Genomic DNA, 27,885 nt, shown 5'->3' with positions numbered 1-27,885 from the left:
GTATGTAATAAAGAGATGTAGTAAAGGCATCAACAGCGCAGTAATTCAATGTTAACATGAACCGGTGCTTGGCTATTGTAATTTTCTACCATCCTTTCCCTACATTGCAACGAAAGCATGCTTGCCTAATATTTTTGCCAAATTTATTGAATTGAATTGAATAAAAAAAATACTCGTATTAACAATTAAATACTAAAAATTCACACTTTTACTGAATATATTTATTTCAGGTATGAATTTTCATAGCGTGTGTAATCTGTTATCTGGTTTTTGTAATACATTTCATAATTTTTTTCCTCTATACAATAATACACTAAGGCATTTCATATTCATACCTATGTTATCACCTTTCACACATATTTAAAAAAATAAAATCGCCTCAATTTTCAGGCTGCACTTTAATTTTCCTTTTTCTTTTTATCTTTCAGATTTCTAAAACAATATTTAAAGGCAGAAATCCTGATCAGTAAGGATTTAAATAATGGAGTAAGAAGAAAGTAGACAAGAGTAAATAAAACCATTTCAAAATGAGTACCCATTTCAGAGTGAGTATCTTTCTTTTTATTCTTTTCTTGGCGCTGTTGCATTTACTGACCCATGATTTCCACAAAATTTGATCGGGCTTGGGCTCACTTGGCAGTTGATGAAAATAATTGGAAAAGGTCAGTCAAGTGTTCTTCAAGTTTTAACAAACGGGCTGTCTGTGTGTAGCTAATACGAATTTATGAAGGTTACTTTTTTTATAAATTGGAAGAAAAAAATAAATTTTAATCGCACAGATTATGGTTAAGGTTTGGACTTAGGATTAAGGTTGGGTTAGATACATGTCTGTAATTTTATTTATTATATGTCCATGTTTTTCCTGCTTGCTGTGTTTTTCCTGTTTTTCTTCTAGCGGTTTAACATTTCACGATCAGCCGCTTCCAGTTATTCCTGTCAGCAGCCAAGTACACCCGAGAAACTTGGTAGAAATTGTGGGTTAGTAAATGCAGAAGTATACTTTCTTTTTTTTTTTTTGATTCTTTATGGCAATCGGAGTATTGCATTCCCCTACTCCTTAGTATAGTAGATAATAAAAAGGAAGCCTTTGGGTCGCCGTTGATCACTTTACTTTTTTATGTAAAAAATAATTGATATTTTTGTCACTATCTGTTAATTCCATTATTTGTTACCAATTTTAATCAGAAGCCATCATCATCCATTTCATCATGTTTTAATGGTAATGACCATCTACAGAATTTAATACAATATGGGAATATTAGAATATCATTAAATATCAACTTCTGTAAAACGCATCATTCCAGCTTCCTGTTGTTGAATACTCTGTTTGACTGCCAACTATGAATGCCTGTCGAAAATAGCATTTATATTTATTTTGTTTACTTTCATTACGTGGTAGTTAATAATGGCCTGAAGGATATGGTGCTAGCCTTCTAAGCCAAAGGTGACTTTGTAGACTGTGTTCAGATCTCCGAACGAACTTTAATTATCACTTCCTGCACTGATGATTGCATAAGCATGAAACACTAGTGTCTGAATGTATGAAATTGTTAATATTAATTTAAAAACTATAATGTATATATATATATATATATATATATATATATATATATATATATATATATATATATTATATCGATACTCCAAAAACAATTTTCAAAATCCTTATTGTTGTGGTGGCAACCACTTATTTGCATATGCGAATAACATAACACTATAAATGGCAAGCCTAGGTTGGCCTTGGTGTGTCTTACTCAAATGCCACCAGAAGTGACGCCGAAGAGCGTACATGTCCTCCCACCAAGACTCTCTGACTCGACACCGTCATTTGTACATATTGTAAATATACCTTTTCTTTAATACACTTGTTATTGCGTTATCTTGTTGTTTGCGTCTTCATTGTATTTCCTTACTAATTATTGTTCAACCTTGCAACCACAACAGTTGGCGACGAGATATGAAACGTCAAATATAACAGTTTGACGAAGAACTATTTAAAAAAAAAAAAAAAAAAGTACAACGCAAAGGTTGACCATTTTTTTTAAGGAATGCAAAGTGTTGACGAGCAAACGGATTTTACGCTAAAGAGAAGTTTCAACTCAAGTGAAAAAAAAACAAACTCTAACGTGGCAAAAGCGACAATTTACGCCGTTTTCTGGGAATCCGACTTGCAAACGAATGTAAAAGTGAATTTTTGTTTTGTCGCTACACGACAAATCTTACTAAAGGACCAACTTGCAAACGAAAAGCGAACTTTGTTCTGTCGCAAAAACGACAGGTCAGACCCGTATTACGAAAAGCAAGGAAGTAACCTACGAAAAAAGTTCACCAGTGGATTCTAATTACTGTTCTCCGTAAACAAAACAACAACTAAAGGACTTTTTAAGTAATGTTTTGGTTGACGTCGGTACTAAAAGGAAATACCACAGCTAAAACTAAAATTCAAGGAAAGGATTTTTTTTCTTGAAGTTGTCACTGAATAACGGATAATACAGTAAAACGTCACGGAAAAAAAAGGTAATCTCAATTTAAGAGGTATTTTAATTACTAAAATACTAGAGAAAAAAAAACTCAAAGAACTAAATGTACTGCATACATTTATTCAATTGTGACTCGATTAAAAAAAAAAAAAAAAAAAACCCAAACTTTTATTTTGTGGAAAGAGTTACTTATTAGTAAGTGCCTAAAAACGGAAAGTCAATTCGATTTCGTGATTCCAGATAAACCTGTTTTATTTTTTTTTGCAGCGTGACTCGCAAAAAGAATATATTATTGCAAGCAGCGATATTATTATTGAAAACAGGAGCTTACAGCAATTTGCTTTTTTGTTGTAACCCAAACCGGTGTATATGGTACATGGTACAATATTTTTTTTAACTACACACTAAAAAAAAAAAAAAAAAACATGGAAGATTTATCAAAAATGTTCATGCAATTTTTACAAACACAGGCTGAGCGGGATGAACGCAGACAAGCTACACAAAACGAGCTTTTGCAAACACAAATACAGGCACAGGCTGACCGCGAGGAAAAAAGAGAGGACAGATTATTGAAATGGCAGCAGGAACAAGAAGAAAAGCAGAAAATGGCACAATTAAAGCAGAAAAAACTGCAATTGGAACAGGAAGAAAGGCATAAGAAACTACAATTGGAATATGAAGAAAGACAAGATGAACGTTTTGTTAAAACACTGGAACTACTAAAGAGTAATCGAGAAAATGTCGACAGTGTTAATTTCTCCCATACAACTATTTTTAATAGCATGGACACATTTCATTATGTGCCTGAGGAAAAGAAGAATTTTGAAGCATACTACACAAGATACGAGGATGTTTTTCAACTGGACTGTAAAAATTGGCCAAATAGTCAGAAAGTGAGCCTCTTACTCAGAAAATTGGGTACATCAGAACACAGCAAATTCGTAGATTACATATTACCTAAAAAAACTGCGGAATTAGAGTTCATGGAAGCTGTAAAATTACTAAAACAATTATTTAATCCAAATATATCTCTTTTTCATAAAAGATGGCTGTGCATGAATCTAAGAAAGATGGACAACCAAGATTATTTGACATACGCATCAGTTGTCAATAAAAACTGCGATAATTTTAAGCTTGCAGAACTAACGGTAGAAGATTTTAAATGTCTAATCTTCGCTCAAGGGTTAGTTTCCACGAAAAATGCAGAAATACGCAGACGAGTGTTGTCTAAGCTGGAATCTGAGCAAGATTTAACCCTCCAGAAACTAGCAGAGGACTGTGAAAGGGCCATTACACTAAAAAAGGATTCAAAAAAATATAGAAGAATCCGGAGTGGCATATGTAAGAAAAGTTAGAAAACCATACGCACCAACCAAGAACTTTACAAAGAAAAGCAATGGAACGGGATATTCCAAAGATAATAACCATAAATATAGTACACAATATAACAAGCCTCTTCCTAGATATAACTGTAAGAGATGTGCAGAAAAGCATTGGGAATCAGATTGTCCTTATAAGAAGAAAAAATGCTACATTTGTAAGAAGGTGGGACACAAAAGCGATTGCTGCAGATATAAAGATTACACCAGAAAGAGAGTACAGCAAACAAAATCAAATACAAAATTAGACAAAGATCGGCGAAAATATGTAAAAGTGGAAATATTTAAAACATCAATAAAGTTACAACTCGACTCCGGCTCCAATGTTTCTATAATAAACCTGAATACGTGGAAAAAGTTGGGAAAACCGGCCATGATGAAAACTAGTAAAGCAGCCCGGACGGTAACTGGTGGGGGTATAAAATTTGAAGGAGAAGTTGTCCTCCCGATAAAATTGAAAGGGATTTCGAAGAAATTAAAAATATTCGTACTAAAAAATAGTGAAAATCTGTTTGGAATAGATTTAATTGAGAAATTCGGACTATGGGATAAGCCAATCAATACATTCTGTAAAAAATTAGAATGTTCTTCTCCAACAACAGCAAATATAAAAGACGATTTAAAAGAATTATTTCCTGAGGCATTCACGACTAACTTAGGTCGCTGCAATAAATTCAAGGCCTCGTTTGAACTTAAAGAAAACGCCAGCCCAATTTTTAGAAAAAAGCGAAATGTTCCGTTCGCTGGGTTGGAAAAGATTGATAAAGAATTAAATAGATTGGAACAGACGGGAATTCTATCAAAAATAGAACACAGCGAGTGGGCAGCCCCCACCGTATACGTAAAGAAAAAGAATGAACCATTAATGGTAAACCCAAAAAGGAAAAGATATTGAAATCTGTGTGACTTCAAATCTTGGGAGGGGGGGTGTTGTGGTGGCAACCACTTATTTGCATATGCGAATAACATAACACTATAAATGGCAAGCCTAGGTTCGCCTTGGTGTGTCCTACTCAAATGCCACCAGAAGTGACGCCGAAGAGCGTACATGTCCTCCCACCAAGACTCTCTGACTCGACACCGTCATTTGTACATATTGTAAATATACCTTTTCTTTAATACACTTATTATTGCGTTATCTTGTTGTTTGCGTCTTCATTGTATTTCCTTACTAATTATTGTTCAACCTTGCAACCACAACACTTATTCTGCGGAGTCTCCAAGAATGCTACTCTTGTTATTCTTCTTATCAGAAGACAGTAAAAATTAGCAAATATTATACTACTTTTTACTGTGTCTGTATTGAGCTTTTTTATTTGGTTGGGATTAATTCATTAATATATAAACAGTGGCGTAGCATCAGTTTTTGCCGCCCGGGGCGGTTGTAAAATTTGTCGCCTCCCCCTCTCCCTGCTGGCATATAATTACCTGTTTTGTTCCTCTCCCCCCGTTGAGATATAATACACTGTTTTGCACCCCCTTCCCCGCTGGCATATGATTACCTGTGCCCCCCGCTGGCATATGATTACCTGTTTTACCGCCCCACCTCACTGCTGGCATATGACAACCTGTTAAAAACCCTCAAAATTCCAAAAAGCTCTCAAAATATTTATTTTCATTGAACTAACGTTTACACAATTTCCTTCAGATTAATGTTTACACAATTTCCCTTTTTTTTTATTTTAATTTAATTTAACAATTTCTTTCTTTTCAATAATTTGATTAATAATAAGTATGTAAACAGTAACGTCAAGGGTGTGAATTCCATATAGAAGCGTTGATTTAATTTGAATAAAATAAAATGCGCATCAACTGTGCTTGAAACCAAATCACAATGTAATATTAGGAAAATAAACAAATATTTTACTTGTTTGAAATTTATAACATAAATGTATTTCGCAGCTAAACTCCATCTTCAGTATGTTGTTTTCTTTCTTTTTTTTCTTTTCTTCTTTCTTGCCATGTTGTAAAGTTGGAGAAAGAAAAGTCTGTTTGTAAAGATCCGCGCGTTGTATCTCAGCGGTTGTATTTTGAAATGTTGGAACTGTGTGTAGGTAACGCGAGAATAATGTCAAGGGTGTCAGTTCCATATAGAAACGTTGATTTAATTTGAGTAAAATAAAATACGCATATTTTCGGAGAAAACAACACACTGAGGATGGAGTATAGCTCTGAAATATATTTGTTATAAATTTCAAACCAGTAAAATATTTATTTATTTCCTAATATTACGTTGTGATTTGGTTTCAAGTGCATTTGATGCGTATTTTATTTTATTTATTAAAATTAAATCAACGTTTCTATATGAAAGTGCGAAATTTAAGAAATTTGTTGTTGTTAATAATGTTTCAATTCTTTTAAAAATAGTTTTAATTTTTTTTTTCAATAAATGTATTTATGAAATAAGTTTATTTTTTGTGAGAGAACTATCGCAAGGCATCAGGTCGGTTAAAAATTTACAAATATACTTTTCGCTTTTTTTTCGGTAAAGTTATCAATAACTCTATCATAATTTACTCTAGCGACAAGTTCCCTCTCTAGGGAGAGGATTGCCAAGTCTGTAAGCCTTGTCTGGCTCATTTTTGATCGAGGGTAGTTTTTTATGAGCTTCAGTTTCGAGAAAGAGCGCTCACAGCTGGCAACGCTAATAGCTTGGGTAAGGAAAATGCGCAACAGGATCACAATATTAGGGACGGAATCTCTGTATAAAGTTCAAAAGTTCAAGAGGTCCATTGATTTTGTCTTTTCTTGTGTTGTCACTGCCACTGCTTTCGCTCAGGATTGAAACTTGCAATGTCTGTTCTAACGTCTTAGTCGCCTCGGCTATGTGTCACTAGAACGATAGACGCAGCAGCAACAGCATTAAGCGGTAGCCGCAGAGACGGCCTGAATGGAACGAGAACATGGTACCCCCGTAACAATAAAGGGTCGGGTTCGAAATTCCAAAGAAACAGTTCCCGAGTTCGAGATACACCTGAAGAAGGCCGAAGTATGATACGGCCGAAACGTAGTGAAAAAAAAACACCGAAGATGAGGAAGTGAGTCCGAAAAACGAAATCCATAATTATTTGTTGTATATGTGATTTTTTTTACTACTTTTTCGAATCTCTCGATATTGTAAAGCAAACCTCAGAAAATAATTTAAATCTTATTACCAGAATTAATTCATCATAATAAATTTCAGTTTAATCATAAATACGCCAATGATTATATTTGACACTCAACAGAAATTCGGCATTATTTAAACTATCAAATAGAAAGACACTTAAATAGTATTTGAGGTGTAGCGAGCGCTTACTTCCCATTTAAAAATTATATCCCCCTGATATAACGATCATAAAATCTGTTTACAGTCGATTTTCATTTCGTACTTGCTTAATGTTTCTACAAGTCCAAAATTACGTAACTTCCTGTTGCTAATTGTCCGTTGCATCATTTGATTATCAGTGATCTTTGAAAGTATTTTTCTTGACGATGTTTTGTTTAATTTTTCAACATTTTTTTGGAACATGTAAATCAACTGCTTCCTTTGAAAGGTTACCTAGAGAATTTATGCATGAATTTAAACCTTTTTTGAAACTTTGTTTTACAAATAAAATAAATTTACATCGCATTTTGATGTTATTATCATTTTAGCTTTAGTGATAATTTAAAAACAATAAATATTTATCATCAGTACAAATAATGAATGATTGAATTAAAAATTTTAAACAATCGGTTTTAGAATCGTAAATTATGGACACATTTTTCCGATTCCGACACCTCCAAAAGTTCCGATTTTTACAATATTTTCGGTATAAAATTTCAAATTTTTTGTAAACTTTTATTTATTTTTTCTATTTTCTATTTTATCCTCTCAAAATGCCGCCCGTGACATGTACCGTACCGCTCGAAATTTTCAGAATCCGATACCTCCAAAAGTCCCAAATTTTTACCTTTTCGGTAAAAAAAAAATTCAAATTTTTTGTTAGCTTTTATTTAATTTTATTTATTATTTCTACTTTCTATTTTAACGCTCTCAAAATGCCGCCCCTGACACTCGTAAAATAGGGAGACATTTTTCCGATTCCGATACCTCCAAAAGTTTCGATTTTTTACAACCTTTTCGGTAAAAATTTCAAATATTTTGTTAGCTTTTATTTACTTTTTCTATTTTTACCCTCTAAAAATGCCGCCCTCTGATATGTGCCGCTCGTAAAATAGGGAGACAATTTTCCGATTCCGATACCTCCAAAAGTTCCGTTTTTTTTTACAACCTTTTCAGTAAAAAATTTCAAATATTTTGTTAGCTTTTATTTATTTTTACATATTTTTTCTATTTTTACCCTCTCAAAATGCCGGCCCCTGACGTGTGCCGCTCGTAAAATAGGGACACAATTTTCTGATTCTGATACCTCCAATCGTTCAGATTTTTTTCAACATTTTTGATAAAAATTTCATTTATTTTTCCATTTTCTATTTTTAACCTTTTAAAATGCCGCCCCTGACGTGTGCCGCTCATAAAATAGGGACACATTTTTCTGATTCCGATATCTCTAAAAGTCCCGATGTTTTACAACCTTTTCGGTATGAAATTTCAAATTTTTTGTTAGCTTTCATTTATTTTTATTTATTTTTTTACCCTCTCAAAATGCCGCCCAGTAATCTATGTACATTCATGTTTCGGGGCCCTACCCCTCTTCAGCGTAGCTTGACTGTTATTAGGGTTCTATTCCTAATAACAGTCAAGATACACTGAATAGGGGTAGGGCCCCGAAACATTCATGTATGTACATTACTGTTTTAAAAATAAATAAATAAATAAATAAATAAAATATTATTTGTTTACGTCGAAATAAAAAATGAGCGATTTTCTAAAAAAACAAAACAAAAAAAAAAAAACAGATCTCCAAAGTGGAGACGCTAACCATAATATCGTTTAAAAAATCAACAACAAAATCTACGTAAATATATAAACGATAAAAACTGAACAGTAAAAATGCCTATGACTTCGTAGCGTAATCGATTAAGACGCCGGGCTGTAATACATAAGGTCAGGGGTTCAATTCCTAATATCAATCAAGCTATGCTGAAGAGGGGTAGGACCCCGAAGCATGCATGTAATTAGATTACTGCTTTAAAAAATAATAAATAATTCTATTCTCTATCTATATAAGAGCCAGGTACGTCCAAGGATGGAATACTGTTGCCACATCTGGGCAGGAGCTGCTAGAAAGGACTTGTCCTGCCTTGATAGAGTTCAAAATAGACTTCGTAGCCTCGTAGGAGATGTCCTTTTCTCCTCCTTACAACCTCTATCTCACAGAAGAGATGTTGCGAGTTTGTCTCTGATGTATCGTTATTTTCATGGAAAGTGTTCAACTGAGCTTCAATCTATGGTCCCCCCTCGCCAAACTTTCACAAGAAACACTCGTCTAGCTGTAAACACTATCAATAATTTCCCCCACTCTTTATCTGTGCCTAAACCTAAACATAGATTCCATGAACAAAGCTTCTTTCTTAGAACTGCACGCCTGTGGAATTGTCTTCCGTTTTCCTGCTTTCCGGCTGACTACAATATGGTTGTGTTCAAGTCTAAGGTAAATAAGTTCTTGATGAGCCGTTCCATATAAGTTATTAAATTTACCAAATTTTCATTACTAATGATTACTATATTGACCAACTTCTACTGTACACTCTTTAACCCTTATCCTTGAGTGGCCTCTGGGCCTTGATAATGTGGTGATGCCTTTGTAAAAAAAAAAAAAAATAAAAATAAAAAATAACGTATAACACAAAGTGCATTTAAACAGCTCGATAGTGCAATACTAAAGCTATAAAAACTTTTAATATTATACGGCTTCAGTGGGAAAAGACATTGATTTTTATGCCCGTCCAAAAAAAGAGAACTTTATTTACTATATAAACATACAATTGTTTCGACTCATACTGATATTTTTATATGTAGTTTTCTGTATGCGTTTTTATTTTTATTCCGGTATGTGCAGCTCATCAGTGCTAAGAGTACACATAAAAATCAAGCAACGAAATGTAACATCAACCTAGGGATATTTTTCTTTTCATAAAAAACATGATTATAAATGTATGAACTGGCTGAAAAAAAATTATCCCGGGGTTGATGTAACTTTTTGTAATTTGTTTTTATGCATATTGTTAGCGCTGATGAGTTGCCATACTGGAATATAAATAAAAACTTATATACAAGAAACTACACATAGAAATATTAGTACAGACTGAAACAATTATACACTTATATAGTAAATAAAAAATATATAGAGTAAATAAAAAAATCATGCATAAAATTTGATGAGGTATCATGGTCTAGTGGTAAAACATCACGCTGCCAATTGAGCTGCTACGAGTTCGAGCCTTGTCAAAAGTTTAGCCATGCTGAAGATGGATGATACCCAGAAACACGTGCCCATGGATAACACAAAATGCACAAAAAACTATTTAATAAAAAAAAAATATATATATAAAATATTCAAATTCTTAATAGATAAAATTACTAATAATAACAAACAAAAAAAAATACGTCCCAAATAAAAGGGGCAATGTAAATATAAAAACAAAGGGCAGGTAACTCCTTCAAACACTTAAATACCAGAGAATCACTAATAAAAAAATAAATAAATCAACAATAGATCTTACATATATATATATATATATATGTGTGAATATATATAATTATTTACTATAATGATTATTAAATACCTACACACTAGTGTTTCATCTTTTCGGGAATCATCAATGCAGGGTGTTACGATTAACACCAGTCGATAGATTTGACCCGGCAACAGAAACCATCTCTGACTTCATTAGCAAGGACCGAATCCATTAGGCCACCGTTAACCGTGAGAAATACTGTTGAAATTTAAACATTCATTTTTAAATGTTTTTTTTTTTTAACATCTGTCAGAGTGATCTAATCGTTATATGATGATCTGCGGATACAAGCTAAATTGATCAACTTTATTTCAATTGTAAGTGCTCAACAATAAGAAACGAGTTTCTTATATATATATATATATATATATATATATATATATATATATATATATATATATAGTAGCAACTGATGTCATATATAACATTGTTTCGACCTGGCAACGGCAAGTATATACAGCTAGTATATATATATATATATATATAGTCATCCATGTACAGTTCTGTTTCCCTGTATCACAACTCATCAGTGCATCTAGACGAACAACTACGTCAAGCCAGGTTGTAAACTTGACCGCCTAGGCGTTAGGAGTGGTCCGCATCAAGGGGCGGCATTTTGAGAGGGTGAAAATAGAAAAAAATTAAAATAATAAAAAGCTAACAAAAAATCTGAAATTGTATACCAAAATAAGTCGTAATATGTTTTACTGTTTTATGCGTGTAATACAGTTTTTAAACAGATTTTAGATCCGTGATTGTAATTCGATGGATATATTTTGAGGACTTTCTGGAATTTTGAATGTTAACTGATTATAAACGGCCAGTGAGTGGTGTGTGTGTAATCTTACGACCGGCCTGATGGCAAAAACAGTTGCTACGCCACTGTTGCACTCTCAGGGATTGTGAGGGTACCCCTGCCATTATGATTATATAATCAAGCAGTATGCTTAGTCACCAGGTTGTGTCAGTATCCACTTCAACACAGCTATCTCTAACTTACTTTCGAAATCAATTTTTTTAAATTTATTTTGAACCTCATAATCAAAGGTAAAAAAACTTTTCTTTTTTCCATTTTTTATTTTTAGGTTCCAAACAAAGACAACGAGACGGAAAATGCGCAGCTGATCAACAATGTGGAAGATGAACCTCAGGCGGAAATCTTTAAATATTTCAAATGGAGAAAAATCAAACTAGTAGAGCCCCTGCCGGTATTCTACATCGCCACATCTGTTATCCTCGAATCAGTCCTGCGACAATATGTCTACTTACAGATCTCCGAAGAGCTCGGAAATAACATATCCGACAGCAGTAGACTATCAAGCCTTTGCAACAGCAATAAAAGTTCCAAGATGTTCAAAATCCAGCAAGAGACGCAGCACATCTCTTCCAGGTTTTTCATGTACATTACGATAGTCTACGTTTTACTCAGCTGCTTGCCTATTTTAATTCTCGGAAACATTGTGGGCATAATGGGCCGTAAAATTGCCCTATACCTGATAGTCAGTGGTCGGATTATCTATGCAGGCACCATCGCCCTTGTTATAGGATTACAGCTTCCTCTTTTTGTCCTTTTTCTGGCGGTGGGACTTGACGGCCTTTCAGGGTCAGTACCAGCAAGCTTGATGGCTTTCAACACGTACATTACTGATGTAACCGAACCAGGAAAACAACGCAGTTTCCGACTGACTCTGCTTGAAGCTGTGATAGGATTAACGGCTGGATTAAGTGCCTTTGGAACAGGATTTCTTATTAAGCATACAACATTTCTGATTCCTGTCTTACTAGCACTAGGACTAACCATTCTGGGATTATTATATACAATATTTATATTAGCCGAGAGCTATAATCCCGTACAGAAATGTGATAGCCTCAAAGATCTTAATTGCAACATATGGTGGAAAACCTTTTCCTTTTATATAAAGGATACTCCCGACAAGCGGAGATCGAAATTGATCCTAGCACTGATGGGGTTGGCATTTACGGCACCACCAATTATGGGATCCTCAGATGTGATTACACTCTACATCCGAAATCAGCCATTCTGCTGGAGTTCGGATCACATTGGAACATTCACTGCTGTCCAAATTGTTCTCCGTTGGGTCATTTCTCTAACTGCAGTTAAACTGCTACAAATTTACTTCTCAGATTTGTTGCTTATCATTATTGGAAATTTTTCAAACTGTTTATCTCATATAGTGCTTGCCTTTGCACGCCATGATTCAACTATTTATGTATGTAAGTATACTTATTCCAATCTTTTTTCTCTTTCTCTCTCTCTTTCTCTCTCTCTCTCTCTCTCTCTCTCTCTCTATATATATATATATATATATATATATATATATATATATATATTAATGAAAACAAAGGGATGTAGTGGAATCCATTCTCTAAAGAACTATTTTGAATTTCGGATCAACTTGAGAGGATTTTCATGCAAGCTGAAATATTATGTGCTGTTTTTTGTTTTTTTTTATATATATAGTTTTTTACATATCTGATATAATGGACTGATCCAACACCCCTCAAATGAATGGACTGTTATGTCTATAAAAAGACAAGTAAAGTCTCCTCACGTGGGAGACAGAATTTAGTACTAAGCTGTCAATGGACGCTTAGAAATGTGTGTACCTTTTTGTAACGAAGCCGGGCGACACCGGATAACCCTGCTTCCTAGGTTGAGGGTGAGTGGGATGAAGCTGGGCGAGAGGTCTCAGTCTCATCTCGTGAGAAACCCACGAATTGTCATCGGTTGACAAGTAAATTATTGTAGTTCAAAAGGGCCAGACTAAAGATAAGCCAGATGTCGGGTTGGCGAGAAAAACGCAAGGAGGTCTGGGAAGAGTCGACGAGTAAAGTCGACGGTCCGAGTGTAATGATAACATGATTCACTTAAATCAACAAGTTGGAGGTGATAATAGAGAAAGTACAAACCCGAAAACAATTGAATTAGTCATTCTAATTTTAAGGGAACAAATTGGTTAATTGCCTAGAGAGATAACTAATTCTCGGAATTGAATCGAGAGGGGGTCGGTTGGGAAAGAAAGAGAGAGAGAGAGAGAGAAAGAATTATGATTACCCGTCGAATAGAGAAGGAAGGGGAGGATGATGTTTTAATAAAACTACTGCGGAGATAGCCAGCAGAAGAGAATCGGACAGTCTGTCGAACAGAGCAGTTGGGAGCCACGCATGCCGCCAGCCTCTTCTAATTGAGACGAAGAGAACTCACAAGACCGCCGACTTAGAGTTTTTGTTTAAATACACTGTGGGGGTTGCATTCCAAGCCTGACGAATGTATAAGGGACGAGCCGAGCCTTAATGTATACCGAATTACTAAATGAACAGCCTAAACCATCCTCATCGTTGTTGATTGTTTCCATTTATACTTGTGAAGACTGCCTTCGATTTCAGCATAACCAAACTTGACTTTCCAGCCATCGCAGACAGAGGGAGAGACGGCCACTGACGAGAAGACGATCACGACAGAAATTACCAAGAATTCCCGATTGGGCGTTACAACACTAGACGGCCAGATACCAACGTCCAATTCGGAGAGACTCAGCAGAGAGAGAGGGAGAGAGACGGATGCTTGTGCGGGGTCCGAGGCTCGAAGGAGCGAAAATATAGCCAACCGTCCTTAGGGTTAGTGCGCGTCGTTTTCCACCGTGCGCGCGACCCCTGCAAGGGAGAAAGGGTTATATTTTTACCTAAATAAACCCTTTCTGTACAACCCCAGTAATGACTTGTTATTCATATAATCTACGATATAACAACTGGCGACGAAGAATTCGAACGAAACTCACTAAAAAAAACAAAAAGAAGGAAAAAGCACACAAGAAGATTAACGAGCAGAAAACAAAAGAAATCCAAAGACAGAAGAGGAAGAAAAAACTTCGACAGAGCCAACATTTAAAAAGTAAGTGTTTCAGTCTGTTACGGTCCTAAAAAAAAAAAAAAAGAGAAATTGACATTTTGAAGCGAACATTTTTTTGAAAAGAACATTTAAAAAAAAAAAGAAGTGTCCATTTCAAGTTTTATTCGGCTGGAAGTATTTTTTTTTCTCTCTCTTCGGAAGGAAATTGTGCTTTTAATTCATTGAATTTATAGGACATTTGAGTTAATCTTTTGTTTAATTGTGTGGTTTTGTAAAAAAAAAAAAAAAAAAATTTTTTTAACATGGAGCAATTAGCGGAATTCACTAGAACTATGCAATCGGCATTGTTTGCACAACAAAAGCAAATGGAATTACTTCAGAAACAACAATTGAAGCAAAGCGAAATACTACAGAGTATTTTAGCGCAGCAGAAAGACTGTCGTTTCACTCCTGAAGGAATAGCAAATTCTTTATCCGAATTTGTATACGAGCCGACAAATGGGTTAACTTTTCCAGCATATTTTCGGAGATATGAAAATATTTTTGCTAAGAGATGTCAGTCTTGGACAGACGAAGAGAAGATTATCCTTCTTCTTCAAAAACTTGGATCTCAGGAAAATACAAAGTATACGAATTTTATCCTGCCAAAGAAACCTGAAGAGATTTCTTTTAGTGAAACAATAAAAATATTGTCAAACATTTTCAGTGAACGAGATAATCTATTCTATACACAAATGTTTAAATATCATGAAGCAGGAGGACGAAGATTTTATTACTTATGCAGGGAAAGTGAATGCTCATTGTGAATCCTTTAAATTAAAAGACCTCAAAGAGGATATGTTTAAAAGTCTAATCTTTGTGCAAGGTTTAACAGCCTCTAAAGATAAGGATATTCGTTCAAGGATATTATCCATTATGAACCAAGACACTGAAATAACGTTACAAAAAGTTATGGAAGAGTGTCAGAAACTGTTAAATTTAAAGCAGGACAATACAAGCATCGAAGGAAAAAATTTTGAAGAAAAAAATATGGGGAAAAAATGGAAAGGGTGATGAAATGTGCACACGAAAAATCCTGTAAGACATGTGGGGGAAAAAACCACTTCACTAAAGATTGTTACTTTAAATACAAAATATGTAACAAATGTAATAAAAAAGGCCATAAATCAACGGTATGCAGGAAAGGAAAATACCGAAAAGCAGAAATAAAGACCATTGGTTCTAAAAATGAGTCTAGGTGTGATAAAAGAAAATATATTGAAATTAAAATTAATGGCTGTAATGTGAACCGTCTTCTAGATACGGGAAGCGACATAAGTATAATTGACGAAGTAACTTGGAAGAAAATTGGGTTTCCAAAGTTACAAAATACAAAAACAATTGCCAGAAGTGTGTCTGGAAATAAACTAAAATTTAAGGGTGAATTTTTTACCAATGTGTCTCTAAAGGAGAATGCTGTGAAAACCAAGTTATATGTCGTACCGGGGGAAAAATTCTAATTTGTTCGGTATAGACTTAATGATTCTTTTTAATTTATGGGGAAAACCCATAAGCTCATTTTGCAATAAAGTAAGTCTGGCGGGTTTAGAAAATTCTAAACTACCAGGAAAGTTTATTGACGAATTAAAAAAAGACTTTAAAGAGGTATTCTCTGAAGGTTTGGGTTGCTGCACGAAAACGGAGGTGAAATTTGAACTAAAGGACGAAGCTAAACCAGTTTTCAAACCCAAAAGAAAGGTTCCATATTCAGCATTAGAAACTATAGAGAAAGAATTAAAGAGACTTCAAGATATTGGAGTAATAGAAAAAGTGGACTACTCTGAATGGGCTTCACCCACGGTTTACGTTAAGAAGAAAAATAATAAAATCAGGGTATGCGCGGACTTTTCGACAGGTCTAAATGATTGTCTCAAGGGGCATAACTACCCGCTTCCTACCCCAGAGGAAATTTTTTCGAAGTTAAGCGGAGGAAAATTTTTTCCAAAAATTGATTTATCTGAAGCGTATTGGCAAGTAAAAGTCCAGGAAGATTGTGCTAAGTACCTGACATTAAATACCCATAAAGGACTATTTTCACTAAAACGTTTGCTTTTTGGTTTAAAAGTAGCCCCAAATTTGTTCCAGCAAATTATGGATACAATGCTAGCAGGTTTGGATTTTGCTATGGCTTATCTAGATGACATCCTTATAAGAAGTAAAAATGTGGAAGAGCATAAAATCTACATTGGCAAAGTATTCGAGAGAATATCAAACTAGTGGCTCTCGAAAAATGTAATTTTGGGATGGACAAAATTGAATATTTGGGACAAGTGATTGATCGAAATGGTAGAAAACCTAATCCTAATAGGACTGAAGCAATCAAAAACATGCCTAGACCAGAAAATATAGTGCAGCTACAGTCATTTTTGGGACTAGCAAATTATTATAATTCTTATATCCCAAATATGCATGAACTAAGAGCACCTTTAAACGAATTATTGAAAAAGAATAAAAAATGGCTCTGGACAAAAGAATGTGATGAAGCATTCCTAAAGATTAAAAAATGTCTGTTATCGGATTTAGCACTAGCTCACTACGATTCAAAAAAAGAATTAATTGTAGCAGCAGATGCGAGCGAATACGGTTTAGGTGCTGTGCTACTACACAGACTCAAAGATGGATCGACTAAACCAATTATTCATGCCTCAAGGGTTTTGCTACCCGCAGAAAAAAATTATAGTTAGATAGAAAAAGAAGGTCTGGCAATTGTATACGCCATGAGGAAATTTCATAGGTTCATCCATGGAAGATTTTTTATCTTGAAAACGGACCACAAACCTTTGTTATCGATTTTTGGTTCCAAAAAAGGAGTTCCTACTCATACGGCTAATAGGTTACAAAGATGGAGCATGATTCTGTTAAACTACAATTTTAAAATGAAACACCTAGCATCCAGCAAAATTGCACACGCAGATGGTTTGTCCAGGTTGATCCCAAATAAAACTGAATTACTTGAAGAAACTGTTATAGCTGCACTAAAAGAAGAAAATGAACTAACAGATACATTAATAAATACTGTTAGGGAACTTCCGGTAACACTTGAGGAAATAAAGAAAGCAGCAAGAACAGATGAATACATTAACAAGATAAAAAAACAAGTGGGACAAAAAGAAAAGAAGAGGAAAGGATTAACAGTTTTTCCATTTTCAAAGTGCGATGAAACTCTAATGTACGCAGATAGAGTGGTAATACCTCAAGTATTACAGAAGAGAATTTTAAAAGAATTCCACATGGGACATCCTGGAATCTCCAGAATGAAAGCACTAATGAGAGCATATACGTACTGGCCTGGAATGGATCAGGACATAGAAAAAATGATAAAATTATGTAAGGGTTGCCAACTAGCAGCAAAAGCGCCGCCCACTAAGACGCAACCTTGGCCTAAAACAGATATACCATGGACGCGGATCCATATAGATTACGCAGGACCTCTAAAAGGATATTATTACCTGGTAATAGTAGATAGCATGTCGAAATGGTCAGAAATTTTTAAATTCAAACATCCTACAGCGGCAAACACAAAGGCGTTGGACGAGGTATTTGGGCGTTTTGGCGTACCAAAAACAATTGTTAGTGATAATGGCACCATGTTCAAAGGTCAAGAATTTAAGATCTACTGTGAGTCACTGGCCATAGAGCATATCACAACACCAACTTTTAGCCCTCGATCTAACGGACAAGCTGAAAGATTTGTCGATACTTTTAAACGAGCGTTAAAAAAGAACGATAACATCGACACTGAAGAAAAAAGTCTTCAGAGATTTTTAGCAGTGTACAGGATAACACCTAATCCGAATATAAATGCAAATTTATCCCCAGCGGAAATAATGTTTGCCAGAAAAGTGCGCTCTTTGTTCGACCGGTTAATTCCGAGTAAAAAAGTAAAAAAAAGTGTAAAAGATAATGTACGATACAAGATATACAAGGACGGGGATAAAGTTTTTTTCAACAATTATCGGGCAGGGAAGAGTTTTTGAGAAGAAGGCATAATCTCAGAAAGAATTGGAAGAATGGTCTACATTATAAAAGGTCAGACATTTTCCCACAAAAAACATATAAACCAACTCAGACCCCGATATATTGAAATAGTTAAAAACAATGAAGTACCGATGGAAGTACTGTATGACATTTTTCACATAGAGCCTCCAAAAAAGGAAGCACCAGTAACTGAAAATACAAGTCACTCTCCAAAATCAAAAAATTCGCAAACGCAAATTTTAAGGAGAAGTGAAAGAAAAAGAAAAAGAACTGAATTTTTTGGACAAAGTCAAAAAAGAAAAAAATGGTGAAGCGAAATTCTAGGGAAGAATTTAGCTTGAGAGGGAGGTGATATAATATATATATATATATATATATATATATATATATATATATATATATTGTAATAAAATAATTCTTTAAGTTCCAAATATCAAGTTTCTCAGTTGGTTGTTTATCACTTTTAAAAAGCTATCTATTATAAAATTGTTCTTATTGTGACTAACAAGTCTGCAAAATTATATCTTTGCTGCATATTTATTCATGTACTCTTCAGTTGCTTACCTTACAAAAACTTAAAAGAAAATAAAATTTGGGACAACTTACATGGTTCATGCAACCGACTGGCTCTATTGTTTTTTCTCGTCTTCATTATAAAAAAACTTTATTTATGAGAAAGATTTTTAATCCATTATGATTGGTATATACAAACTGAAGACGTTTCAAGTTAATGATTATTATATATATATATATATATATATATATATATATATATATATATATATATATATATATATATTATTATTATTTATTCGAGGGTAAACAGTTGCATATGGTCGCTACAGACAGCATTCTGTTTCAGTCAATGAGACTTCGTCAGGCGACCCTGACCCATTGGCACTTCTTTTCTATGGCATCGAATGGTTTAGGGTCGCCTGACGAAGTCTCATTGATTGAAACAGATGGCTGTTTGTAGCGACCAAATGTAACTGTTTACCCTCGAATAAATAATAAAAAATATTTTACTCTTTTTATAGAGCACTATCTAACAACCTCGTTGTATTCATTAGTCTCTACCTTTGAACATTTCAAACCTGAATTTATATATATATATATATATGTAAAATTCAAAATGGCGTAATATAAACATATCATGAGGTATTTGCAGCTTCTCTCCCAATTTTCGGATTTTCAATCATGTCAAAACGCACTTTATCTCTTCTTGATAGATTTATTGTTGCTATGCCTTCTGATGAGTTAAGGGCAAAATAGATTCTCTTATTGATATAATAATTAAGTAATTGATTTTGTGCTACGAAACCGATACTGTCAAGTATTGTAAATGTCATCTGAATTAAAGGAATAAATTTTAAGATGGTCAACAAGTTGCATCCACTTTAAATGCTATTAAGTGCAGGTTATTTCACTGAAGACCCAACAAACTACCTCTTTTTTATATATATGATTCCTTCTATTTTCAGCTGCTTATGTTGGTGCCTTTGCATACATTGGAATTCCTTACATCTGTTCAACAATGTCAAAATCAGTTAGACAAGATGAACAAGGTAAGCATAATAAAACTTACTAGATCAGTTTTGAGCCAACGGATAAGTAGTTACTATATATATATATAATCTGACTTATATATATATATATATATATATATATATATATATATATATATATATATAAAAGACAGATTATAGATATATATATATAAGACATTATATATATATATATATAAGACATTATATATATATATATATAAGACAGATTATATATATATAAGACAGATTATATATATATATATAAGACAAATTATATATATATATATATATATATATAAGACAGATTATATATATATATATAAGACAGATTATATACATATATATAAGACAGATTATATATATATATATATATATAAGACAGATTATATATATATAAGAAGATTATATATATATATATAAGACAGATTATATATATATATATATATACATAAGACAGATTATATATATATATAAGACAGATTATATATATATATATAAGACAGATTATATATATATATAAGACAGATTATATATATATATAAGACAGATTATATATATATAAGACAGATTATATATATATATATAAGACAGATTATATATATAAGACAGATTATATATATATATATAAGACAGATTTTATATATATATATAAGACAGATTATATATATATATATATATATATATATATATATATATATATAAGACAGCTTATTAATCTCCTTAACCTATAGGGTTTCGATGTCTACCATCTCATCAGAGGAGAGAAAATATTAGCAAATAGTTATAAAGGTATGCATCCTATTTGCTAAACTCAGTGAGACATGGAAAGTCAAAGTGAAAATAATACATTTATCAGAAGTCCTGTAGCCGGAGGATTTGTAGAAAAAGGATATGAATGTTTTTGTTGATCCAACTTGCTTGGTAAAATCCATATTATACGTTCTTTACATCTGTTTGGTAACAATTTCCAAGCTATATACTGTGTAATCCGCATAGCTGTGTATATATCCGAATCGGGCAAGTGCTTGTTTAAATTTGTTTTGGGTCCAGCGATAATAAATTCAAAGTCTGGTAGAAACCTTTTCATTAGAGGTTTATATTATTTTTAGTGGGGCGAATTGTTAGGGAGAGCAGGTAGTGGTAAGTGGTAGAAGGTGGGGTGAGACATATGTGCATATTCATCCTAATATACACATGAACACACATATACAAACACACACATACACACAATATCCATATATACATATACATACAAATACACACACACACACATATATATATATATATACATATGCACACACATATATATAAACATATATATACACATATACATACATATACACACATAAACATACATACATCTATATAAATAGATATCTCTTCAAGTAGAATCCAAGAATCATAAAGTTTGACCGGTCGCTTAATTGAGGTCAGGTCGTGTACAAGAGATAGGGACTTGGTTCGGGGGGGGGGGAAGATAGGAGGAGTAACAAGAAGAATATAGAGATAAGAACAAAAACCAAAATTAACTAAAAATAAAAGATGGGCCAAATACGTAAAAGGAATAATTCTTTTTTTCCGGATTTTTCCTAGTTTCATCTCAAACCTCCTTGTCAATTTAAATCGTATTTGTTCTGTCAACTCAAGTTATATATACTGCCCATGAGGTACTAATTATTATTAATTTTATATGTATCTATATTTCCCTTAGAAAGAGGATTGACATAAAGTTTAGAATATACTAATGTTTATGAGCTAATTGTGAAATTAAATCTAATATTATTGATGGAACGTTTTATCTTTATTTTATAGTCCTTACCGTAATAGTTCAATGCTAAATACGTTAAAACAAAGGTAATAAAGTACTGATAATACCTTACTGAAAAACGTTTAAAATCAGTAATATTCATAACCTTATGCTATTTAATAATATTTAACTGGGGAAATTTTCTACAGCTGCATTCCAATATATACAAAGTTATCTATAAATACTTGAATGCATATACATACAATCATACATATATACACACACAAACACCCCCCCACACACATACATATATATATATACCTACACATAACATATACATACACACCCACGTACACATGCATGAACGCGTACAATATATATTTTTACATACTCGCACCCATACAGTTAATACACACATACGCTCACTTATTCTATATATACTTACATCTAAGTCCATATATACCCACATATGACACGTGTTCCATATATACCCAGATATACCCTCATATACACAAAAAAATATATTTAGACATAAAAAAAAGGTATACCATTATTTAACACCATTAATTATAGCAATAATTAGTGTAAGTAACTTACCTAAGTTTATCATAGGTATTTTTTATTCTTTAACCGCCACTCTGCTAATTTAACATTAATAAAATGAAAAAAGTGGGGTTGTGTAACTATGGTTATAGAATTTAATTAAACTAGTACCGACAGGGATGACGCATCAATGAGTATAGTTCTTTCTTGTTTATACGTACGGATCTGGAGATTACCTTGCAATGGGGAATTTTTGCTCCTTTTCTGGTTAGTAGATGGGGGCGGAGTTTTAAATTCTTTAATTGGGAAGCTACATGTTTTTGGAAATACTATTATCATTAGATCTTAGAGTGCAAATTACGTGTAAGAGATTTAAAGTATGTTAATGTGCTTATAGTAAGGCTCTACTTAACATGTGCATATATACAGAAAGAGAAGGTTATTTTATGTGTTAAAAGAGGTGATTAAGAACCTATCTTTAGAAAATGAACATTATTATATTAGCAAAGTAATTGTTTAGATTTTAGTCAAGACTGACGTGTATTTAGTACTTTGTCTTTACCTATTTCTCATTTATACCGAAAGTGTATGTTATTTTATTTTAAGATGGCTGTATTTAATTTTTTTCTTGTGTTTACATCTGGACACTAGCTCGTTCTTGGTATTTATTATGGGTTTATTGAAGGTTATGATGTTAACTGCCTCGGATATACAAAGATTGCAAAACTTATCCCCTGGGGCATATAATCTAGATTTATTCAGTATTCTCCATTTAATTGAATATGGAATTGACTTGTCCTCTAGGTTGTTGATTAATTTGGTTAAAGATGTACTATTATTATCATTGTTTTGAGATCTTTCATTTCTGAAGGAATGAAGGTGGTTTGAGATTCTTATTTTTATTAAGCTTGAAGATGCACCTATATACGTGAATGTTTTCCTTGTTTTATTACTGTTTATTTGTTCATCGGTCCCATTTCTACTGAGTCCTATATTGGGGGGCTGGGCAAAGATGGGGCATGGGGATTCATAGCCTTGGTTCTGGTTAGTCCTAAACTGGTCTTCACTGTGAATTATATTATTGGATACGTTAGCCTGGCTGTTGTTTCTGTTATTATTATTCGAACCCTCACCATATGTTTCCCTATATATGTTTGCGTTCTGAACGCTTCGACTATGTTCATTGTTTTCCTCGTTTGATTGGTTGTTTTTATGTTTTGGTAATTGCGTGAATGTGCAGGCGTATACCACGTCTTTGTGTATGCAATCGTTATTAAGGGGGCATTCATTTTTATTTAGGCGGTTACATTTGTTACTAGGTATTTGGTCAATTGGTATATCCAGCGCTTTTTTAATTTTCCTGTTATTTGCTGAAATTATTGTCTGTGCTAGATTAGGCATTGTGGAGTATGAGATTTTTATGGAGTTTTTGTTTAATATGGTACTATACTTATGAGGGTATTTAAAGGATTTTTCCACTATTCTGAAAAATTCTTTTGGAATGTTAGTTTTTACATTGGAGCTGAAAGGAGGATTGAACCAAATAGCATTCTTACGTCTTACTTTTCTCTTCTTATTAAATTGTTTTTGATTTGGGATTGGGCTGGTGGCTGTGTATTTAGTGAGGAAATTTGTATTGTTAGGAACATTTTGGCTTATTCTGTTGCTGTTATTTTTTATTGTCATATTATGAGTAATTACTGAGTGTAGTTTTCTCACTAAAGGGTGTTTTTTGTTATATTCTATGCGTTCTTTATATCCTGAATTCCTTAAAGCATAATGCTTTGTATATATTGGAATGTAGAATGTTGATACCTGATCAAAGGCTTTTTTGTCAGCTGATAGATTTGATATTCTTTTGGAGATAGATGGAACTATTGATTTGATTATTGACTTTGGGTGATTAGATTGTTTGTGTACATGAAATAGGTTTAGATTTGGTTTATGGTACGGGGTGTAAGATTCATAACATAGATTTAACGATACGTCTAAAAAGTTGGAAGTTTTTTTTATTTGGGTCGACATCTATAGTCAATCCAAAGTTTTTGAAAAATTCATGCAGTATATATATATATATATATATATATATATATATATATATAAGACAGATTATATATATATATATATATATATATATATATATATATATAATCTGTCTTATATATATACATATATATATATAAATATATATATATATATAAATATATATAATCTGTCATATATATATATATATAAATATATATAATCTGTCATATATATATATATATATATAATCTGTCATATATATATATAATCTGTCATATATATATATATATATATATAATCTGTCTTATATATATATATAATCTGTCTTATATATATATATATATAATCTGTCATATATATATATATATATAATCTGTCATATATATATATATATATATATATAATCTGTCATATATATATATAATCTGTCATATATATATATATATATAATCTGTCTTATATATATATATATATAATCTGTCATATATATATATATAATCTGTCATATATATATATATAATCTGTCATATATATATATATATATAATCTGTCATATATATATATATATATATATATATATATATATAAAAAATCTGTCTGATATATATATATATATATATATATATATATATATAAAATCTGTCTGATATATATATATATATATATAATCTGTCATATATATATATATATATATATATATATATATATATATATATATATATATATATATCTATAATATAAAGCTGAACGTCTGTGTGTGCGTGTGTGTGTGTGTGTCTGGTCACGAATAGGCTCCTATACGGTTGACTATTTTAAAAAACTGATTACATACAATGATAGAAGATGTATCGAAGATAAGGAATGGGTATGTTTGATCTGGCAGAACGGTGGTTCATAAAAATTGTGGGGTCTGTGTTCGCGTCTGGCCCCCAAAGTATGTAACACTAAAGAGAGGCCACATCAGACCTATAGGGTTGATGTGACGTTTCTTTTGGTTGAAAGTAATGTTTTTGTTCCCGGACGATGATCGGGTTGAAGTAATAAAAATTATTATTAATTTTTATTTTTGAATAAATTCTGAGCTAAGTCTGTTGTTGAAATGGCGGCGGCAAGAGTGCCTTTGTAGCGAAAAGTTGAATCACATGCTAGACTTCAAAAGCGAAAAAGAATGCATAAAATATGTTAGCCAAAATACACAGGCGTTTGATCTCCAAGGGTCGGAATCATAGTGGTACAGTAGCCGGAGGGGTGGGGATTTCACACCTGCAATTGGCAAAACTATGAGCCAAAGTTGACCTGTGAATTTGACAAGTTGAAAAGTCGGGTTGTTTTTGATCTAAGAGAAACACACGCAGTGACTCGGCATTGTGTTTAGAACAAAGAAGAGGAAAAAAAATGAATTGTCCGAAATTTCAAAACAATAAAATAACGTATCGAGAATTGTCATTTGGTGAATCAGGTTGAACGAAAGTTATGAAATATGTTTGCTCGGATGGGAAAATGTGTTGTCCGATAAGTTCAAAGCGACAAATGCATTCTTGGTCTTTTGACGTAAACAAAATGTCTGATATAATAAAATGGCCGACAACCAGAACTTAATTCAAAGATAAACTAAAATCCCTTTGAATTATCAAAGCGAAAGGTGAGATCAATAGATAATTTTAAAACAAATAAAATCGCGTGATTTGCTTTAAGTCAAAGACAAAATAATTTCCTGGATATGGGGAAATTCCATTAGTAAGCCAGGGAGGAGTTAATTAATACAACGTGTAAGTTGGGCGTTGGTTAAGGGAGGAGTCAATCCAATTTTGGAAATGGACCAATGAAAAAGGGCCCTGTCGAAGTATAATCAACCAATGAGAAAAGGCCCCGTCGAATTATAATCAAGCAATTTGATTGGTCGATGACGAACATGGGTGTCGTCATCATTCCATAATTGTATTATAAAAGAAATGAAAAATCAGAGATTAAGTCAGAACCAAGTAAGAAGAAAAGAACAGAAGAAGAGAGATAAGTCTCGGAACAAAAACCTCTCTCTCTCTCTCTCCCCCTCGCTTGTTGCCTGATAACTCAATGCTTATAACGTGTCGATCACTTAATGAGAATTACGCAAAGTCCGTGATACCGACCAGGTATTTCAACAATAGAAGCTCAGTTGTAGAACTAACTGCTTGCTTGAATTAATTGTCAACTATATGTACATGCTGTAAATACTTCTTTTATGAATTTCCGAAAATATATATTATATTAACCGGCCTCCGGAGTTTTGTTGCTGATGTGCGTTGATCCCTATATATGTACATTCTTTATTTGCCATTTGTGACACCGTATCCGTCAACGAACACCCAGGATAACTAGACGATCCACGGAGAACAGGCCTTGAGGACCGAGCATCCGAGAAGAATCCCCAACGCCTTAACGAAGAACTCACTGGGTGACGCGACGTACTAACGGTTGGCAGACCTGGTTGCCCAGTCGACATATAATAACTGTACCGACCAGGGTGCAGATCATAACTGGGCCGCGATCAGGGGTTAAGGGCGTGTAAACACACGTTGCAAAGGTCACAGTATGGAAATAAAAAATGAAAAAAAAAACAAACATTTACAAGGGTTTTTGATATAGATGTACATAAGAATACTTTGATAAGTATGTTTTAACTTAAATAGAGATGGTATAATAAAATTGTGGGGTCTGCGTTCGCGCCTAGCCTCCATAGAATGGAAATATGCTCAAATATCAATAAAGACTTTTAATATTTATCTGTGATAATTATGTTACAGTTTGAAAAAATATGGTATAATAAAATTATGTGGTGTTCGTTCGTGCCTAACCGCATAAAATGGAACTATGTCACAAAGTTTAAAAAGGTTTCTTAATATAGATCCACAGAATATTGTGATAAGTGTTTCAGTGTGAACAGGTATGGTATAATAAATTATGGGGTTTACCTATTTTATTTTTACTTTCATCATATTTTGCTTTGGTTTTGATAACCCCAAATTCGAAGCTATCTCTTTACAACCCGTCCTTTTCATAACCTATCATACTTTCATAAATCAGAGTCCATTTTCTGGAGGCTGTTTTGAACCCAGTTAACGACGGGTACATTTGTTAGTATATATATATATATATATATATATATATATATATATATATATAATATTTTTATATATATATAATCTGTCTTTTATATATATATATATATATATATATATATATATATAAAGGACAGATTATATATATATAAAAATATTATATATATATATATATATATATATCTAAAAGACAGATTATATATATATAATCTGTCTTTTATATATATATATACATATATATATATATAATCTGTCTTATATATATATAATCTGTCATATATATATATATATATATAATCTGTCTTTTAGATATATATATATAATCTGTCTTATATATATATATATGTATATATATATAATCTGTCCTTTATATATATATATATATATATATATATATATATAATCTGTCTTTTATATATATAATCTGTCTTAGATATATATATATATAATCTGTCTCATATTTATATATATAATCTGTCTTTTAGATATATATATATATATATAATCTGTCT

At 32.6% G+C, this 27,885-nt stretch overlaps 2 protein-coding genes across 2 annotated transcripts in view; both read left to right on the top strand.

Annotated features, from left to right (window-relative positions):
* Positions 1–415: 415 nt before the first annotated feature.
* Positions 416–27,885, top strand: part of LOC145296533 (proton-coupled folate transporter-like) — a 134,576-nt gene continuing 107,106 nt past the window's right edge. Inside the window, exon 1 of the mRNA XM_080142584.1 lies at positions 416–545. Coding sequence (XP_079998710.1) covers positions 528–545 — 18 coding nt within the window. The 5' untranslated portion in view covers positions 416–527. The remainder of the gene's footprint in view (positions 546–27,885) is intronic.
* LOC145302818 (lysosomal proton-coupled steroid conjugate and bile acid symporter SLC46A3-like) overlaps positions 7,721–27,885 on the top strand; it is a 30,914-nt gene continuing 10,749 nt past the window's right edge. Inside the window, exons 1-3 of the mRNA XM_080144678.1 lie at positions 7,721–7,801; positions 11,611–12,760; positions 19,895–19,978. Of these exons, the coding sequence (XP_080000804.1) occupies positions 7,721–7,801; positions 11,611–12,760; positions 19,895–19,978 (1,315 nt within the window). The remainder of the gene's footprint in view (positions 7,802–11,610; positions 12,761–19,894; positions 19,979–27,885) is intronic.

This window comes from Euprymna scolopes, chromosome 2 (genome assembly GCF_053919585.1).
Source record: "Euprymna scolopes isolate OS-2025 chromosome 2, ASM5391958v1, whole genome shotgun sequence".
Taxonomy (NCBI): Eukaryota; Metazoa; Mollusca; class Cephalopoda; order Sepiida; family Sepiolidae; genus Euprymna; species Euprymna scolopes.
The sequence above is the reverse complement of the archived record's forward strand: the minus strand, read 5'-3'. Positions and strand labels throughout refer to the sequence as shown.